Here is a 12,843-nt window from a genome sequence, read left to right as displayed (position 1 = left end):
TCTGAAAAATTGAGGTTTGAGCAGGTTAAATTTAGCAGAAAAATGCTTAAATGATGCAAAATATCCATCACCGAACAGATCCTTAAACACCCCCTATAGAGTAATTCATTGGTTGCTTTTTCAAGATTCCAGATTCCCTTATTGTCATGTAATAGTACCAAACATAATATAACATGGAATTGTCTTCTGCCTGCTGTAAGGCAGAGAAAGAGTCGCCATTAGAGTCGCCCGAACCCCTTACATCACAAGAGAAAGAGAAGCCAAAGGGAGTCCCTTCAGGGTCACTGAGTGTCCGTGGATTCGCCTCCAGTGATTTCTGCAACCGCATAGACTCCTGTCCAACCCATCGGCCGCCCGAGCCCCAGATCCGAACCACCCACACGATCAGGAAACCTTCAGCGTCCGAGGCCCCTTCGGGAGCCCTTCTTGCCCTCGCCCCCTCTCAAATCTTGGCTCCGATAGCTGGTTGCCACGAGCCAGACTCCAGCAGCCCGCAGGATGCACGAGTCCTTCAGCCGCTGAGCCCATCGCTGACCCGCTGCTGTGGTCGCCGTCCTGTAGGGTTATCTCCCATGCTTCTCCTTCTCAATGGTGGGCGGGCGGCGGGGGGTGTCTCCGTACGTCTGGCGCCCTGTTGTCCCAGATCTGCACCAGTGACAGTACTGTGGAGACCACCAGGAAATGGGAATTAAGGGGAGATAAATGCGAGTCAGCTGTTCATTAATTTCTGTTCTGTTTGAGACATGAAAATCTGGGAAGTGGCTCTTTTTGACCCAGTGCAATGATTGGATTTGGGCTGGCATGTTTTGGTTGGCTCATTGCCCCAATGTGTGGATGAATGATGCAATCACAGCTAGTTGCTCGCAGAGTGGAGGGGATTAAAATGGTGTAAGTAGATGATAACAAGTTCAATTTTAAGTTTATTTATCATCCAATTGCTCAAGTAAAACCTAACGAAACAGCTTTCTCCGGTCCTCAAAACAATACACACATAACACAAATACAATCAATGATACATATTCACAGTGCATTATATGCAAATGTTAATAGAAATATATGTTATTTTAAAATAAATAGTAGCATCTCGGAGGGTGAGTGTGGGCTGTTCCTTTGGTCGTTCACCATTCTCACTGTCCGTGGGAAGAAGCCGTTCCTCAGCCTGGTGGTACTGGCTCTGATCCTCCTGGATCTCTTCCCCGACGGGAGCAGCTGGAAGATGCCGTGTGCGGGGTGGAAAGGGTCATCAGTGAATTTGCTCACCCTCTTCAGGCAACGATTCCAGTTGATCATGTCAATGGGAAGGGAGGGAGTCTCCAGTGATCCTCTCTGCCGCTCATGGGCCTGTGGATTGATCTCCGATCCATTTCTCTGTAGCAACCGTCCCCACACTGTGATGTAGCCGGCCAGGATGCTCTCGATAGAGGCCCTGTAGAAGGCTGACAGGATGGCAGCCAGTACCCTTGCCCGCTTCATTCTCCTCAGATTTGTTGGGCTGAAGGGCCTGTTTTGGTGAGATGTGACTCTGTGATCCGTTGACCACGCTCAGCGACAGCCGTGTTGAGGCATTGGATTTGAGTGTCAAAGGCCTGGGCCCAGAGTGAGTGGCTAGAGTACAGGTTGCAGCAGGAGAACAAGTCCCTCCACTTCATGATTTATTTTCTTTCAGTGACAGCCCAGCAACTAAAGATCAGTGTTCATTGCTCATGCGAGGCTAATGGTTCCAAACAAAGAGAAAATCTTCAGCTGAAGTTTTATGGTAAGATAATCACCTTCATTTGCAATGTGTCCAGATTTAAACTTTTATCTTTCTAGTGATCTGTTCCATCCTTGTGTGGATGCCTGGAAAATTACCATCACCTGCTAAATAACAGGTTGTGGCGGCGTGCAATTGCAGAGATCGGGCCGGCACATTGCACGGCAGCAGACGCAGACAGAGATCGCTAAAGCGACTCCCAGGACAACGAACAGCTGGAGCAGAACAAAACCAGCAGCCCTAAAGTGGCACTGGCCAAGCTGCCCAGCTAACAGATAAATAACAGGCTGGGGAAGAAGGGTATTCACAAGCAAGAATGTTCTCGACGTTATAGTTATTCATGGAGCGCCAACTATATAAAAGGAGCCTTTCCAGCCTCAATAAATCTCAGAGCTTGTAGCAGTTGGCAACAGGGAATGGACTACAAATATCGGGAATTCAATATACATTTATAATGTTAAATTTACATTTTAAACATGTCACCCAATTAAGTTACTCCCCCAGTACATTTTGAAGGATGGGAGGAAACCAGAGCCCCTGAAAGAAACCCACCCAGACCTGGGGAGAACCCAGGTTATTCTATATATAAACCCCCCCAAAACCCTGTATCAGACCCCAGTCTGTGACCCACTCCCGGGGATCTGTTATTCTATATATAAACCCTCCCCAAATCCCTGGATCAGACCCCAGTCTGTGACCCACTCCCGGGGATTTGTTATTCTATATAAAACCCCTGGATCAGACCCCAGTCTGTAACCCACTCACGGGATCTGTTCTATATATAAACCCCCCCCGAACCCCTGGATCAAACCCCAGTTTGTAACCCACTCCTGGGATCTGTTCTATATATAAAACCCCTCGAACCCCTGGATCAGACCCCAGTCTGTAACCCACTCCCGGGGATCCGTAATTCTATATATAAACCCCCCCGAACCCCTGGATCAGACCCCAGCCTGTAACCCACTCCTGGGGATCTGTTTTGTACATTGAGACTGAACTTTGCTCTGGGGTTTGAACAGATTTTGGACCTGTGTTTGGTGAAGATTCACTTGATGTTGGTCGCAGGAGGGTGGCTAGGAGAGGGAAGGGGTTACAAGGGGAAGAGGGGAGCTGGTGTCTAGGAGGGGGTCCTGACCCACCCTTCACTTCACCTCCTTGTGCTTGAACTGCAGAGTCGCAGCGGGGAGACATGAAAATTATCGCCCAGAGGAGCCAGAAGATGCCCCACATTCTCATCATGTCCACCCCGTCCACCAGGACCGTGATGCACAGCCGAAGGAAACGGGAGCTCAACACTGACTACTGCTTCGCGTAGGTGTCCCACACCACCTCCTCACCTGGTGGCCTTGTTAACCAGTCCATCTCCTGGTTTCAGCCCCCTGGTCCTTCCCAGATTAGGAAGCCACTCAGTCTCTGCTGTCCAATTAGAGCCATATATTGGTAGAACCATAAAACATTACAGCACTGAAACAGGCCCTTTGGCCCATCTAGTCTGTGCTAAACTGCTATTCTTCCTAGTCCTACTAACCTGCACCCAGACCATATCCTCCCTTGCCCCTCCTATCCACGAACTTCTCTTAGATGTTAAAATTGAGTCCACATTCACCACTTCAATTGACAGTTCATTTCTCACTCCCACCGCTCTCTGTGTGAAGAAGTTTCCCTTAAACTTTTCCCCTTTCACCCTTAGCCCATGTCCTCTAGTTCTTCCCTCAGTGGAAAAAGCTGGATTACATTAACTCTGTCTACTCCCCTTGCACTCTTTCATTTCATGTTATGAATCATGGAATGTTTGCAGGACTCTGGAAGTCATTGGACCCATTTAACCTACACTTATTCAGCGTAAATTTATCTCAGGGTTGACATTTTGTAGGAACTGGTAGAAAGGGGATTGGTGTGGATTGTTATATTCAAACGACATTCCGATATGTACGTGGATTGGAAAAAGTTTATAGGCCAAAACACAGGGAAATGGGCTGAATGCCCTTTTTGCCCTGCTGCAGAACTCTGATTCCAGACCCCAGATTCATGAAGAATAAAGGGTGAGTTGGGAGAGGTGGCAAGATGATGAGAGGCATTGATTATGTGGACAGCCAGAGGCCTTTTCCACAAGAATGAAACGGCCAACACGGCATGGAATGTGCTCCCGGAGATGGTGGTGGAGGCAAGGGTCTTGTAAGAGGTGGTTAGATCAGTACATGAAACTGTGCAAAATGAAGGGTTATGATCAAGAAGGTCACTCTGGGCTGAAGGGCCTGTACTGTGCTAGAGATTTCCATGTTCTATGTTCTCATCAGTGAGTTAATCTTTGCCCTATAATTTGGATCCACGCTGGTTCCATGCCACTGATTTCACCCGGGTAATGTGGAAACAACTGGTATTGATACATCGAGAGCTGTGAAATAGCCTGAGGAACATCATTGGGTTCTGTCAGGTACAATTAATTGATGGGCCACATTTGGGCGACCAAGTGTCCCAGCCAAGGAATTTTGGAGGAGTAAAAGGGAGGGGGAGGGGGTAAGAGGAAGAGAAGTGGAGGGAGGGACTTCCAGATCTTGGGTACATGAATTCAGAGTCCTTGGCCCTCAATTCTGTGGCAACATTCAATAAACAAGGGTAATGGTCCCGTTTGGTCCAGTAACTTTTCGCACTACAGCACAGAAACAGGCCCTTCAGCCCATCTCGACTGTTTCGAACGATTTTTCCTCTGAACCCATCCATCAGAACTGGCTAGGGTTGCGGGACAAGGAGGTTGAACAGGCCGTACCCCACCCCCCCCCACCCCGGAGCTGCAGGATTGTCTGATAACACCCTTCCTTTTCTGCCCCACACTCACAGGTCCTCTGAGGAGAAGAACTGCTGTGTCCGCCCAATGTACATCGATTTCCGGAAGCACCTGGGTTGGAGGTGGATTCACGAACCCAAAGGTTATCTCGCCAACTTCTGCATGGGACCCTGTCCCTACATCTGGAGTACAGACACCCAGCACACAATGGTAAGATGCCCCTCCACTCCCACATAGACACCAGGTGCACAATCCATTCTCTTTACACCCCCAGCATCACGACGCTGACACATTGTGTTATTTCAACTGGCCTAAAAATGCTTTGCCGCTGATTTTCATTTGTACCCAGCATCTGATGCCTCTCAGATCAGCGTCCAACAATAGTTGGCCGACATTGATGGATTCCAGTTGCCTTGATACCACTTTTCTGTCCTGGTGAAACCTTTCACCGTGTTTGTCACTGATGGCACCAAGATCAGCTGGGAAGGAAGCCAAGAGTGAATGGAGAAGATGATTTTTCAATGACATGCTGCACTTTGTAGTTTTGTCTGCTTGAAGTGGACTTAAAATATGACAGGAAATCACAAAAAAAATAGGTTCTATTTTTTGAGATCAGCGGCCCAAAATCCATAAAGTACCTGGAAAAGTTCAGGAAACAAAATCTTTGTTGTCCAGTGTTATTTATCGACCCGAGATGCAGTGTATAACTTTGTTTTGTGTGTTAATAGGGAAGTCAACATGTACTAAAATATAACAGGTGGTGCAAAATAAAACCAAAAGGTAGAGAAATTGAAGATTCTTTTTATAGTCGGGTACACAAAGAACGCAAACAATCTTTTCCTTTTGTATCCATTAGATCTGGTATGTTCGAGAGGCGTTAGGGGCTGAGAGCGGGGGCTGGGGCTTAGAGAGCTCCCTGTACACATGTCAGAGGGTCTGTCTGGCTCACACACACACTTATTTACATATACACACGCTCCACCCATAGTGTCCAGTTAGATTCGTGTAAAGCTAACAGCCCCATCTCGGTGGTGGAGGATCTGAAGGCGAACAATAAGTTTGCTGATCCTGAGGTCAGTGCAGAACACAAAAGTGCTGGAGAAACTCAGCATCTGTAGGAAATAGAAGGCAGTTGAGATTTTGGGTCCGAGCCCTTTTTCAGGTATCAGATACCTGGATAATACCCCGTAATGTGGAGGCTGTGTTGGTTCAATGTAGTGTCAGCGAGCTAGGTTCGAATCCTCTGCTGTCTGTGAGGAGTTTGTACATTACCCCAAGATCTGGGTGGGTTTCCTTTGGGTTAGATCTGTTTACTCAAAGGTTAACATTTGAAAATTAACATAGTGGTTAAACTGGAGAAGGGGTTTATTCTCCAATGGGCCTTTAACCATTTGGTGATATTAGTACACACTTGTTCGAAACCAGGTTGGCATAAAGGTCATTTAAAATATTGGTGATCATTTGTGCCAAGTATTTTACACAAATGCTACAATCTGCAATATGCTGTCAGAGTACGGGGTACAATCGGATACAGTCACAGGGTTCGAATCCCGCGCTGTCCATAAGGAATCTGTACCTTCTCCCCGTGTCTGTGTGGGTTTCCTCTGGGTGCTCCCACTGTTTGAAACGTGCCAATGGGGTGTAATTGGACATCACGGGCTCATGCGTCGAAAGAGCTGTATGGCTAAAAGTTTAAAGAGGTGTGAGGGTAATACAGTCATAATATGGGCAAATGGGATTAGTTGCCAAATGTTGGCATGTAGCTGATGGGCTGAATTGCCTGTTAGGGTGCTGGATGAGGCTGACTCCATATGCACATACCTATAAAACGAACACATGAATTGTCACATGAAAAGCTTTGTTTTAATATTTTTTTAACTTTCGACACAGGACATGGTAACAGGCCCTTTCGGCCCACGAGTCCGTGCTGCCCAGTTAACCTACAAGTCCTGTGTGGGAGGAAATGGGAGCACACATGCAGACACGGGGAGAATGTACAAACTCCTAGCAGATTTGAGCCCGTGTCATTGGCGCTGTAACAGCATTGCGCTAACTGTTATGTTGACCGTGCCACCAATCCAGACCACCTAACTCACACCCCAATTTGTAAAATAATAGTATCGAGAATAGTTATTTTGCCAGTGAGAGGGCCATTCAGAAGACTGATAACAGCAGCTAAGAAAGTGGGGGTTGGTGTTTACAAGCTTGTGTGTCTTCTACCTGAGGGAAGGGGGAGAGGAGAGTGTGTCCGGGGTGGGATGGTTAGCAGTGTCGCAGCCTCAAGCCTATGCACGTTTTGCATGGGGCCTGTCGTCCTGGTGACTCAATGGAGGCAACGCTGAGGAGTCTTGAGGGCGAACTTGTGCGGGCCGGCCAGTTGAGAGCAGGGGAAGCTTCGCGGTCATGAGCATGGTGCGGCCAACCGGGGGGGTTTTTCAATTGGTTCTGTTACAGAGTTGAGCCCTAATAAACGAAAGGCCCCACGTGGATTGGTCAGCTTAACAGCGTTGGCTCTTTGTTCCGTGGTGAGGTTTAGCGACACCCTCAGCGGGTTTCCCAGAGACCAGCAGGAGATGTAGATGGAGTCAACAGAGGGGAGGAGGTAAGGGTGATGGTCTGAACCATTGGCTGGAGTGGGACAGTCCCCTGTTGATGGTGATGCATTGTCAACCTCTCTCCTTTCCTTCCGCAGGTCCTGGGTCTGTACAACATTCACAACCCTGGGGCGTCCGCCTCACCGTGCTGTGTACCTCAGCTCCTGGAGCCTCTGACGATCCTCTACTACGTGGGGCGGCAGGCGAAAGTGGAGCAGTTGTCCAACATGGTGGTGAAGTCCTGCAAATGCAGTTGAAGGTTGGTGATAGAGCAAAATCCAACCTCCGGTGGAGTCTTGAGTCGGGGACGCATGAATTCAAATGGCCTCCTCCCCACGGTGGACTGCATCTGAACAGAGAGGATCAGCGTGCGCTGACTGTGAGAACGCGGGCCTCTTCATTTTGCACGGCGGCCGGAGCAAACCTACGCACTGGCTCCCACCAGAGTCTCCGAGCAGAGTTCAACAAGAGACGCTGGGGATGGTGCCAGAGAAGCTCAGCAGGTCACGTAGCGTCCACGAGAGGTAAAAAGACCAGCAAAGTTTCGGGCCTGGGCCCCTTTGCCAAGGCAATCATCTTGACAAAGGTCTCGGGCCCTTTTACTACCCGAGGTTGCTGAGTGACCTGCTCACTTTCTTTGGCACGTTTGCAGGTTGCACTGTCTCTGAACAGTCCGACTCTCATCTGTCCAGTTTGGGTCCACAGAAAGGCAGGTCAGATGCATTTCTGAAGGCTAATTTTAGTGTTTTTAATATTTAAAAACCCCAGATTCCTATAATTTATAAATTGAGAGCTGTATTTTAAATTAGTTTATTCCATAGTCCCATGTGTTTGACACATTCCACAAAGAACTGATTTGCTTCTTGGAGTTAAACACCTCCGTTGAGACCGTCCGGAGGATTCACCATGAACTTCATTAATGAATGGAGAGACCTGGTGAATCCTGCTGCATTTGGCACTGAAACCGCTGCATAACAACGGTGACCGGGGGCAGGAGATTGTGGGGATGGTGGAGCAACCTTCGAGCAGTGGGGCCAGACCCCCCATCTCTCCTTCACGCACGTTTGAGGTGAACAAACCTCCGCTTGAGCAATTGTATCAGCGCAACTGGATGAAACGGGGGTTCTTTGGGCCCCAGTGTCCAAAAACCCCCCCACGGAATCGTGGACCAAAGGCACCAAACATCTCCTCGGGCACGATCCTGAAGCCAGTTCTCCCACACAAATGCCTAGAAGTTGCAGAAACCATTCCGGAGTGAGCTTGCAGACCTGGTGATGCAGCAGCTGAACTTGAATTGAACCTGAGAGGTCTGTCCCTCTCCACAACTTTACTGTGCCTTTTTTGGTTGAATTTCTGGTGGTTCCAATGGCAATGGGGCCCTAAACTATATCGAGTGTGTAAAATGCTAATGCCGGTTCTCACCCCCCCAACCCCCACCAACCACCACCAAATTAATTGGGATGGCAAAGAGGAGCTATAGAAAGGACACAGTTCTGCTGGAGAGGTTTAGAAGGACTTAGGGGCCACGGAACGTTTAAAAGCTTTTTTCTTTTCGCCTCGTGGGACATTAATGTTTTTTTAATGTAGTCGGTTGGAGAGTGGTGTGGAAGAAACCACAACTTGACTGCTTCACAGGGAAGGGGGCCCAGAAACTTTGAGCATCGTCCTTCTCAAGTTCACAAGGTGTTGGAGCAGAAGTAGGCCCATCGAGTCTGCTCTGCCGTTCTAATCCTGAGCTGATCCATCCATCCTGGGGGTGGGGGGAGGGTGAATAGCCAAATGAAGGATAACAATAGCTGGTGTAAATGATCACAGACCTTCCCCCCCCCCCCTCCCCGAGGGAGCTGCGTTCCAAGACAGGAGGACACAGGTGAGAGGGGAGATATTTAAAGGGGAGCTGAGGGGTGATGTGAAATGAGCTGCCAAAGGAGGAGGTGGAGGCCAACTGTCTGCTTTCTGCTCGTACCTTGATGAAGGGCTGCGCAACCTGCTGGATTTCTGTGGCACTTCTGTGACCATCTCTCATTCTTTAACCACTCCATTGAACTTCTGATCATCGATCCAGAAATGCCTGTTGACCTTCACGTCTCGCTTGGACTGGGGTTCCAAGGACCCCTTGGGCGTCAAAGTCAGATGCCGTTGATGAACCCAGTGTTAAGACAAACCATGTATCAGGGCCCAACTGCAATGACTACTCCTTGTCCATTGACCTTCCCTCCGCCGGCAGGTTTTAGGAGCTCAGCTATTGCCCCCGCCCTCGGGAATTAGAGTGGGGGAGTGGCCTGCTACTTCGGAAATCATGACCCCTGGTGCTGTCTACGTGAACAATAGCCAGCCCCGCCATTCACTGTAATCACGGCTGATCATCCACAATCAGTTCCCCGTGGAGTTTGCACGTTCTCCCTGTGGCTGCGTGTGGTGCCCCCAACTCCCTCCACCCCTCCAGGTACATATAAATCTTTTCTTTGGCTTGGCTTCGCGGACGAAGATTTATGGAGGGGGTAAAAGTCCATGTCAGCTGCAGGCTCGTTTGTGGCTGACAAGTCCGATGTGGGACAGGCAGACACGGTTGCAGCGACTGCAGGGGAAAATTGGTGGGTTGGGGTTGGGTGTTGGGTTTTTCCTCCTTTGTCTTTTGTCAGTGAGGTGGGCTCTGCGGTCTTCTTCAAAGGAGGTTGCTGCCCGCCGAACTGTGAGGCGCCAAGATGCACGGTTTGAGGCGAGATCAGCCCACTGGCGGTGGTCAATGGGGCAGGCACCAAGAGATTTCTTTAGGCAGTCCTTGTACCTTTTCTTTGGTGCACCTCTGTCACGGTGGCCAGTGGAGAGCTCGCCATATAATACGATCTTGGGAAGGCGATGGTCCTCCATTCTGGAGACGTGACCCACCCAGCGCAGCTGGATCTTCAGCAGCGTGGACTCGATGCTGTCGACCTCTGCCATCTCGAGTACTTCGACGTTAGGGATGAAAGCGCTCCAATGAGTAAAGGCCCTTCGGCCCAGTGTTGTGCTGACCTAATAACCTACTCTAACAACTGCCTGGAATTTCCCCACTGCATAACCCTCCATGTTTCTCCGTTCCATGGACCGATCTAATCGTCTCTTACAAACCCTGCCTCCACCATTACTGCCAGCAGTGCATTCCATGCCCCCACCCCTCTCTGTGTGAAAAACTTACATCCCCCCCTCTATTTACTCCCAAGCTCCTTAAAATTGGGTCCCCTTGTGTTGGCCGTTTCAGCCCCTGGGAGCCCCTCACCTTCCATCGCTCCCACATCCCAAAGACAAACAGGTTGTAGGTTTGTGAAGCGGAGGGAGTTGTTGGGAATCATGGGGGAGAGTGAAACAAGATGAGAATGAATGAGCTTGGGAAGGGCCGGCGTGCTGTGTGATAATAAATACACGGGCCAGATTCATGACATTAAAGTTAATCTTTCCGAATAACCCTCGCTGGGGCTTTGATGGAACCCTTGTGTTTCACAGAACGAGGGTGTGGCAAGTGTGTTCTGTTACCTGGACTCTGCAGGCTGGACATTTTCACCTCTTCTGAGAACGTTCTGTCTCCTTGGCTCAGCCCACCCGTTGTACTGAGCCCGGGCAGTCACACAGGCACACCCTTCCTCTCTGCCTGGTCGGATTTATCCCCGTTCACCGGCGTGAAGCTCTACTGATTTTCAAATTGCACTATATAATGATTTTATATTTAGGTGAGGAGGAGAATCTTAGTCTCTATGCAGTGAACGGTGGGGTGGGGGGAGCTATAGTTTGTGCATGCTGCCTTCCCATGGAGAAGCTGGAGCTCACATTTTGAAACACAGGACATTCAGCCCCTCTCCTCCTCAGCTACCCACTAGGATTAACACTGATCAACCACTGAGTTCAAGGAGCTGCCTTCGATTCTACCCGCCCTGACGAACAGAAATACATCAATCTCTGGTTAGTACCTAACGACTGCACCTTCCAGGGGGTCATTTAACTTACTCCCCACTCCTCAGCATATTTGTAGGCTGCCTAGGGTAGGGTAGAAAGCAGCCCTGCTCTGAATGTTAAGGGCTCCATGCACAAAATGCACTGTAATGTTCGATGTTCTTGTTACTGAACCATTAAGTGTTGTTTCGTGATGAAGTGGAAAACACGTGCCCTGGATCCCCCATCTGTCGTGTGATCGATCTTAGATCCCCAATGTATTAACAAGGGTGATGTCTGGTGGAAATGCAGGTTCCTAAACCTCCCCCCCCCACCCCCCCAACGTTTGGAATATTTCTAATGTACAGAACCATGTTTGTAAATAAATGAACAAATTCGACAAAGCTCTTGTGATGTCATCTCCTTGCACGAGGCCTCCAACGCGTGGGCAGATCCTCCTGGCCAAGTTACCTGCTAGTGGTGATGGTTGCAGCTGAATCCTGGGGAAAGTTCGCCATCAGTGTCCCCCCTCGTTTTTAGTCATCAGTGGGCGCAAAACTCTGACGTTGTGCAAATTTTTGTTCCTGTGACAAAAGTCTGTGCGCCCTGAATGCTTGTGCAAATGTAAACTTGAAACAGTTTCGGGGTAATTTGGGCCCAGCCGCTCGTTTATGGCGGAAATTGACATGTTGTAATATAATACAAAATTAACTCGTTAACAGAAACAATTAGCCAAGAGATTATTTTCAATAAGTATAATGATTAATGACATTATTTTAGGGAACTAAGTGCGCACAGCTTCGAGGGAACACTGCTTGCCAGGTTTGTGTGTGGCACCACTAACGGATTAGAAGGCGCTGGGTTTTAGAAGTCCAGAGTGTGAGATCAGCTAACCTCCCTCCCCCCCGCCGGGGCTTGACAAGAGGTTTTACCATACGGAAACACACCCCTTGGCCCACCTTATCCCTGCCGACCAAACCGGTCCAGATTTTGCCTGCCTTCGACCCATTCCCCTCTAATCCTTTCCAAATATCTAGGAGCAGGAGTAGGTTTACATGGTGAAGCACAATCAATTACACAAAGACTGGAAGTTGCCAAGACTGAAGGCTTTTATTAGCAAGAGATGGACAACGTCCCTGCGTTGATCACTTATACTGGCCCAGACTCGAACTGGGGCAGGCTTGTGGTACGACAGCCTTTATGGGGAGGAAAGGGGGAGGAGTCACGACCCAGCCAGTGAGAGCAGGGTCAACCAGGAAAGGTCATGTCATTTACATATGGCAAATAAGTACGAGTGGTTTTACCACACATGGGTCAGCACAATATTGTGGGCTGAAGGTCCTGCACTGTGCTGTAACGTTCTACAGAATCTACCTCCTAACCTGAGCCCATCTGCTCAACCTTTGCCAAGGCAAGTTCCTCCCTCCTTAGCTCAGGAGATCCAAACCATACACCGTGCTTCTGAACGAAGGCACCAGTCTTGGGAATGCTCTACCCATGGGGGTGGGTGGAGGCTGGAAGGGAGGGAGATGAATTATTGAAAGACGAGGGAATGAAAAGACCACAGAGAAATGACACAGAAGAGAGATGTGCAGTAGGGAAATTCAAGGCAGTTATTAGAGTAGGTTATCAGGTCGGCACAACACTGGGCCGAAGGGCCTGTATTAGGCTGTAGATTTCTATGTTCTATATTCAGATTGCACCTCATTCTTCTAAACTCCATGGAATACCCAGCTGATTGCTTCAGGGTCTCTGGAAGGGACCATCCCGTCATCCCAAGTGTTAGTCTGGTAAACCTTTTTCTC

The 12,843-nt window shown here is 49.1% G+C and overlaps 1 protein-coding gene across 2 annotated transcripts in view; it reads left to right on the top strand.

The window, feature by feature from the left end:
- Nucleotides 1–11,442, top strand: part of LOC138747863 (transforming growth factor beta-3 proprotein-like) — a 51,801-nt gene extending 40,359 nt beyond the window's left edge. The window contains exons 4-7 of one of the 2 annotated variants that reach the window (XM_069907448.1): nucleotides 1,667–1,756; nucleotides 2,926–3,064; nucleotides 4,592–4,748; nucleotides 7,231–11,442. In XM_069907448.1, coding sequence (XP_069763549.1) covers nucleotides 1,667–1,756; nucleotides 2,926–3,064; nucleotides 4,592–4,748; nucleotides 7,231–7,389 — 545 coding nt within the window. In that variant the 3' untranslated portion in view covers nucleotides 7,390–11,442. The remainder of the gene's footprint in view (nucleotides 1–1,666; nucleotides 1,757–2,925; nucleotides 3,065–4,591; nucleotides 4,749–7,230) is intronic. The other variant, XM_069907449.1, reaches the window with a different exon arrangement.
- The last annotated feature ends 1,401 nt before the right edge of the window (nucleotides 11,443–12,843 follow it).

Source organism: Narcine bancroftii, chromosome 13 (assembly GCF_036971445.1).
Source record: "Narcine bancroftii isolate sNarBan1 chromosome 13, sNarBan1.hap1, whole genome shotgun sequence".
In the NCBI taxonomy this organism is placed as follows: domain Eukaryota; kingdom Metazoa; phylum Chordata; class Chondrichthyes; order Torpediniformes; family Narcinidae; genus Narcine; species Narcine bancroftii.
Note: the sequence above shows the minus strand (reverse complement) of the source record. Positions and strands in the feature narration are given on the sequence as shown.